Source organism: Helianthus annuus, chromosome 16 (assembly GCF_002127325.2).
Source record: "Helianthus annuus cultivar XRQ/B chromosome 16, HanXRQr2.0-SUNRISE, whole genome shotgun sequence".
NCBI lineage: Eukaryota > Viridiplantae > Streptophyta > Magnoliopsida > Asterales > Asteraceae > Helianthus > Helianthus annuus.
In genome coordinates this window covers 133,755,335-133,762,951 of record NC_035448.2, presented here as the reverse complement: position 1 = coordinate 133,762,951, position 7,617 = coordinate 133,755,335, and the positions used below count along the sequence as shown (strand labels likewise).

The window sequence follows — 7,617 nt, the reverse complement described above, 5'->3', positions numbered from 1 at the left end:
ATGTTTACATTTACAAGTGGTACAGAAGAGTCTAAGATGCAAATGGTAAATCAGGGACATTAATTTGTACTTGATTTACTATTCATGATGAAAGATAGACAAGATGATGAACCACATTCCCGTTTTTAAAAATGATAGACCTAAAATTGGTTTTATCAACACAAATTCATTTTCCGAAAAAGTCATTTTGATTAAAACAAACTTAAGTGTTTTGAAATCTAAATGAGAAAATGATTTGTGAAAGGGGGAGTTCAGATTGTTTATGCATAGTGAATGGCGGTTTGATGTGATTCAGTGTCAGTTGTCAAGTTTCTGTACAGTTTGTTTTTATGTTTCTAGTAGGTCAAGAGTCTAGAAGTTTTCAAATTTTCTTTACAATTTGTTTGCATTTTAGGGAGAGTAGGGAAATTTTCAGAAAATCCAAAAACATTTGAAAATTTGAAATGCCAAAAACATGATAAAATTCAAAAATGAGTTTTTGTTGCGAAAAAAGAGGAAATGATAGTACATCAGTGGACTATCACGGCACGCTAAAGAATTGAAAAATTAAGAAGTGTTAAACAATCTTACTGCGGATGTGTCAGTAGATTTTCGCACATTTAGTAAATTGAAACGAGATATAAACCTAAATCAAACTTGCTTGATTCGTGGGTAACTATTCTTGAATATATGGGTAACCCCCGAAATCTTGTTTGAAAGGTCCCATATTCTGAGATACTAGGTCTTTATACTCAGTGATATCTGGGGTATTATCCCGGGACTTCTGCTGTATGGAAATACTGACCTAGTCCCCGGATAATACTTTATGCAAATGCTTGAAAAAGCGTCGCCCTCAGCATGCTGATGAAACAATAAAATTGATAGTCGCTGCTGTTGAAATGCAAAAAGATCCTCTAAAGGGGACCCACCAAAAGTCGAGCCGTCATCTCTCTGCTGAACGGAAGTTCTGACCTGAGCTCTCATGGTTTCGCACCTAACCCTTTACAGATATCAGCTGTGGTATACTCACCTGTAAGACTGAATATTTGGGATCTGGATACAGGAGTATATTCAAGTGGAGTGATACACAATTAAGTTTAAGTCTCTAAAACATTAATATCGTATCTCGAATCGATTGAAATTTGTGTTGAGAATTTAAGAGGACAAACATACTGACAATCTAGGTAAATTGTTTAAAGCTTAAAATGAAATCAAGCTTAACGGTGTTGGTGATTTGTCTCATAAACTGATATGATCCTCTTGCACGAACTCACAAAAATATTGTTTGTAAATATTTCATTTTTATATGTTTGTATTTTCAAGTGGTGTCAGATAATATCTCTCAGAAAATCCAAAAACATTTTGTGTGTGTTTTAGCATGATTTTTTAAAAAAAAATATCAAAAAGATTTTCGGCAACTGGCATTGGAAAATTGATTTTCAAAGTTCCGAGTGCTAAACATGATGAGCTGAATTTGAGGGGGAGTGTTTGTGTAAATCTAATTGTTTTCATTAATTCTAATCTTCTTCAAGTGGTTCATCATAAATTGTTTTGAGGAGAGTTATGTGTTAGTATATAGTGATTTGAAATGTTAGTGAAAGAAATTTATTTCTAGGTTGAGATTGTGCAGGTAGCTAAGTTTCGATCCTGGAAATCAATTCTGAAGATTTCTGTTAGAGTCAGATTGATAGATTCTGAAAGCTTGTGAAGATCAGATTATGATTCTAAAGATCATGTCAACTGTTGATGCTGATGAACTTAAGGAATCAAGAGATCTGATCAAGAGAATTAGAGAGTTTTATAGCCAGGCATTGATCCTGAAGATGTTACTGAAGAACAAAAGAATGCCAGTAAATCGAGAGGGGGAGTCTGAAAATAGAGACAAAAAGAAAGCCCAGAGACTGATCAAGATTAAAGATGTGAAGACGGTGCTCGATAGTCGACTCCATCAACATCTGAGGGGGAGTCTGTTGGTGCACTACATCTGTTGATTCCGTCTAGGTGTCTAGGATTAGGTCTTGCATTGTATAGTATAGGGCACGTTTTACGAGAAAACAGGAGTCTGTATAGGTTTTAGGAGCATGGATCGCTCATAGGGTCTTTAGAGGCTTGGGTCGCTTATTTGGCACATGTGGGCCGCTTATGTGAACAAGTCTGGATCGCTCATTTGGACAAGTGTCACATGAGCGGTCCCAGAGGTCTATATATAGGTGAGTAAGAGCGATCCTTAGTAGTCAGTCCTTGTATTCCACGCCGAAGCTTTGCCGGTGTGAAGATCGAGCTGTAAATCATTTCAAATCAGTAAAACAAGCAGTTAGGAGGAAGAACAAGCTATATCTACTTGCATTTCTTATTATTCCGCATCTGAAACGCAAGAGTTAACCTCTGAATGACTCATTTGGGTCAGCATTCGATCCTACAAACCCATACTGAGGATCTCCTTGTATGGTAAGTGGCTCACCATACGGAGTCTTGACAACCACTTGTTTCTTGTCACAAACAATCTGGGCTTGGTTATGAGATAACCAATCCATGCCTATCACTATGTCGAAACCAGCTAATTTCAAAGGAAGCAAGGATAACGGAAAGGAGTGGTTCCTAATGGATAAACATCCATCTAACATAGTTGAGGCAGTTTCTATGGTACCATCGGCCAATTCTACTTCATACTTTATGCTTAGGGTTTTAACAGGCAGATTTAACAATTTACAAAACTTATTATCGACAAATGACTTATCTGCACCCGAATCAAATAGTGCCCTTGCATAAACATTATTAATAAGAAAGGTACCTGTTATCACGTTATCATCCTGAACTGCGTCCCGTGCATTCATTTGAAAGACCCTAGCATTGGTCTTTTTGCCTTCTTCGGGTTTCTTGGCATACTTTGGGCAGTTGGACTTGATGTGCCCCTTCTCGTTACAGTTATAGCACGTCGCATCCTTTATCTTCTTGCAGTCTAACGTCTTGTGCTCATTCGACTTACAAATCCCACAAGCCCTGGGCTGCGATTGGGATTTCGATTCGTACCTGCATTTTCCCAGATGACGTTTCTTGCAAATTTTACACTTGGGCTTTTCACCCGACTGTTGATCATCCTTTCTAAACCCGGAACTTTTCTTGTGATCAGAGTTCCCTTTGTGCTTCTTATCGAAACGTCGTGAGCTCTCATCCTTACGCTTCCTCTTTCTCTCGTCCGAATTCCTAATTGATCTCTGTCTGACCGCGTCGAGGGTAAGAGACAAAGATAAATCAGCTACAGACCTAAAGGTAGTAGGTCGGGATGCCTTCACACTGGCCTTGATCTCCGCGGCTAAAACCCCAATGAAACGGGCTATTCGTTTTGGTTCCGGCGTCACCAAATAAGGAACCAATCGAGACATGGTATTAAAACTTGTAAGGTATGCTTGACAATCCAAATTTTTCATAACCAATGTCAGGAAGTCAGTCTCGATCTTCTCAACCTTATGTTGAGGACAAAAATTTTCCTTGATCAAAGTCACAAACTGATCCCAAGACAGATTGTACAACGGGATCTTTCCAGTAGCTTGGATTAGAGACCTCCACCAAGCTAGTGCTTCTCCTTTAAACGACTGAGATACAAACTTCACAACATCCCTATCAGCGCAACCACTGATATCAACCATGGTATCCATCTCATCTAGCCACGTCATGCAGTCAATAGCTCCTTTTTCCCCAGTGAAATCCCTGGGTTTGCAAGAGACGAAATACTTATAGGAGCAGGTCTTTGCACGTGGCTCCTGATCAAATACAATCTTCTTAGACGGAACACTATGCTGATTTGAGGAGTGTTGAGCATCATCCTTCTTCGACTCATGTAGTTTAGAAAGTGGCTTACTATGAGCCTCAGAGTGAGTCTTAGGGTGTGATTTGGAATGGGGTACTGATAAGGTCTTGCTATGTGTACCACTTGATTCCCTAAGCTGCCTATCCACGGCTTTAGCAACAGCACTATCGATCAATGCTCGAAGTTCATCCCCAGTTATATTGATCCTGGTAGTATCATGATTTTCCAAAGGGTGACTGTTGACTTCTTCAGACTCTGCCATGTAGCTTGATTGCTACATAAAATGATGACAATGATTTATTCAGAAGTCTATAACAGAATTGTCATCTTGATAATTTATTAACCATGGCATTAATAAACCATATTGGTTAATTTGTTAAGTATTTTCATTCAGGATTTTCATTATAATTATCCTTAGTTATAATTAAAAATATAATAATGGCACAAAAGTCCAAGTCACAAGGACAAATTTAATTTATAAGCCAAGATCTTATAGGATCGAGGCATTAAGGTTTGAATCATAGTTCATTACCTTTTCTTGACAGTGAGTCGTAGACTACAACTGTCTTCAGTCTCAAAGGACATTAATTATGGCCCGTAGGCACTTCGTCACTAATGAATGATTAAATGATAATTAAGAAAAGGAATTGGAAGAATCCAATATGAGGATGACTTATGCGACTTTATCGAATCACATTTGCCAGGAGTGTTAACATGTTTTCAGATGTTAACTAGGATCTGAATCTTAATAAGGAACTACCATCATGGCCCTGTCTTAAAATGACATATGGGCTAGGTTTTGCCTTTAAGACTTTTGTTTAATAATGACAGATCTTATAAAAGGAATGATATTTTTATTTTTTTCATATATTATATTTATGCATATAATGACAAAAATGAAATTTTTTTTAATTTAAACATTCCACTAATATTAAAAAGGAGTACATATTTGCCCTAAACGGGACTTTTAACAGAAATAACTTGCCCATGCAAGGGCTAAAATGAAAAGACAAGTCCTCGCAGGGACTAGGTACAAAAATAGATAAATGTCCACACAGGGACTTGATTGAAAATTAAAGGAATATAAAACAAACAATTTAGAAATTTCAATGATCCCTTCTGTTCTTCCCCTTTATTAAATTTGCCAAACCCTTAAGGAATCCCCGGTGGCTTCTACGCTCCTCTTGCACTTCACGTTCCACCTGGCTCAACCTTTGAAGAATCTCCTGCTGCTGCGGTGGTTGAATCTGCGGTGGCTGCGGCTGCAGAGGTTGAGGAGGTGGCGGGTATTGGTACCCATAGGCCGGGTATCCAGTCTGCCAGGGACCTCCATAGGGCCCTTCAGGATGGAGAGCATTGTAGTTCGCCGCTACAAGGTATGGGTCAACCTCAGCGTAGTTGTAGTTGGTATGGGTTGGTTGCTCAAAAGGGTTATACGCCGCTGTACCGGCGTATGAAGGAATCAGGTTATCATAACCCATTGGTGGTGGTGCGACTGGCGCAGAGTCCACCTCAGAAACGGGGTTCGAAGGCCCACCCATCTGCTGGTCTTCATAAAGTGGCGGGTAGTGACTGCCACTGGAAGGTTGAGGGGTGCTGAAACGGAATCCCCCTCTCACGGACATCCGTGCGTTTGATCTTCTCCGCCTCGGTGGCTCCGGGAGCGGCTGCTGCTCTGGCGGCGGTGGCGGTGGCGGTGGAGTGACCGCTACAAAACATGAATCCTCCGAGGGATCCTGCTGTTGATGCTGCTGAGACGGGTTGTAAGAGGGAGTAAACACCCAGTCGTATTGGGAAAATCTCGCCTCATAGCTGTCTGGACCACGATAGGGTGATCCATGAAAAGATGACCCATCCGAAATCTCGATGGGGTGAGTAGGTGTCCCAGATGGTGGTTTGGCAGGATCTGGGTCATCATCCATATCCATGTCCTGAGCTTCAGGAAAATGGTCTTCAGGGCCCAATGGGTTATGACCCATTGGTTCTTCAAACTGATTTGCCGGGTTAAACTGGCTCTGGAAATACGGGGTCGGATTTTGAAACGCGCGGTGTGACCCCGACCGCTGCAGTGGTAGGTAAGAGTGGTGTGAATCATTGGGCTCGTTCTTCGATTGTGGCCCAAAGGAATGATGGTAAGAGGGTGATGAGCTTAGCGAGATAGACCACCTCGCGGGCTCCAAATATGTCCTCCAATCCTCTTGAGGGCTTCTGCTCATTGTTGCAGACGGAGTTCGCCGGTGGGAAGGTCCGACTTCATGATCATGGCTGGTGAATGGTGCCTTGCCTCTTCCTCCTCTTTGGAACCTTGGTGGCATTTTTGTTGATCCTGTCAAAACAACAAAAGAAACAACAAACGAAACAATAAAGGGCAAAATAAAATGAATTAGGATTAGTCCTAAGTTCTTTGCCTAGAATTGGAAGTCGAGGAATGTGTAAACTGTGTCATTGAGATTAAACACAAAAGGCTAGTGTTTAATTCACTCAATGTTGGCTCTGATACCAACCTGTCACACCCCCAATATTTCCACATATTACCGGTGGGCCCGGTGGGGAGTATCGTGACGTAGTTGATATCATCATAGACAATTTATCACAGTTTAATACACAGCGGAAGTCGAAAGATAAAAACATTACAAACCGAATGGAAGTAATATCAATTATTACAAAAACGGTTGTAAGGGATCCACAGGCGGATCAAAGTTAAAAGGAACATTGTTCAACAGATTTATAAACATCTAAGCTTGCAAGACTCTTTATTGATGCTAGGAGTAGCCATCCTATTCCGCCTAGTACATGCACTTAGTCTTTTTGGAAAATACATCAGTTTACACTGGTAAATACAGTTAACCGACTCATTTTGAAAATGTTTAAGAAAATTAATTTAAATGCACAACGCACAAATAATCTTTATAACTTGGGATAATTATTTAAATATAAACTTGTTAAAGGATTACATGTTTATTATACGTTCAGTAGCCCGGGCTGAATATCGGGTTAAAGATTAATAGACACACCACATAATATATCCCACGGCGAGTTATTCTCGATCAGGCGGGGATATTATTTTTACATACGCACCGGCAGGTGTATGCCTACACTCGTGCTTAAGTCGTGGCCATTTCAATGAATGAGCCGAGGATATCCAGGACATGGTCATTAACCCCCCAAAGGCTTAGAATAAACAAAACAGATTAAACGGGTTATCTCAATAATTTAACCTTCATACGATTAAAAATTCAATAACCGACCAAGCGGTATTTTATATACCGTACTCCAAGCCCGTATAAGGGAAAATAAGTTAAAAGTATTTACCTGAGCAAATTATACAATTTATCCCAGCCGTATACAATTGGCAAATGCAGATATCTTTTACTGGGCTCCTAAATCTGGAAGGAAGGTTTTAATAACCTATTAGATTCCTAACGGGTCTTAAATAAGTCTAAACTTAGACCGGTTAGTTTTAAAGGAAGATATACGGTTCAAAACGCAAGATTAAGCGAAGACCGGATTTGAATGTGATTTAGACCCAACAAGTTTGGAGATTTGTCTAATATGGGTAAACTAAACACATTCTGGATTTTGAAATAAAATGATAAGGTTTGACCCGTTTCGGTCAATTTATGCAAACTAGTCACACAAACCGTACCGAACGCGAAAAATGCATAACGGGTAACCAAAAGAGTCATGAACAGGTTTCCTAAGTTAATATGCCTTAAATATGTTGTGATATCAGTAGGATACCTTCCATTATGCCCAAAATGAATTTAAACTCAAATTAAGCCCCGTAGGGGTATTTTGATCATTTTAAAGGTTATAAAAGAGATTAAATT

At 39.8% G+C, this 7,617-nt stretch overlaps 1 protein-coding gene across 1 annotated transcript; it reads right to left on the bottom strand.

The window, feature by feature from the left end:
• Nucleotides 1-4,893: 4,893 nt before the first annotated feature.
• LOC110919622 (extensin-like) lies at nucleotides 4,894-6,102 on the bottom strand. Its single transcript, XM_022163891.1, has one exon. It carries the CDS (start codon nucleotides 6,100-6,102, stop codon nucleotides 4,894-4,896), a length of 1,209 nt encoding a protein of 402 aa, XP_022019583.1.
• Nucleotides 6,103-7,617: the final 1,515 nt, after the last annotated feature.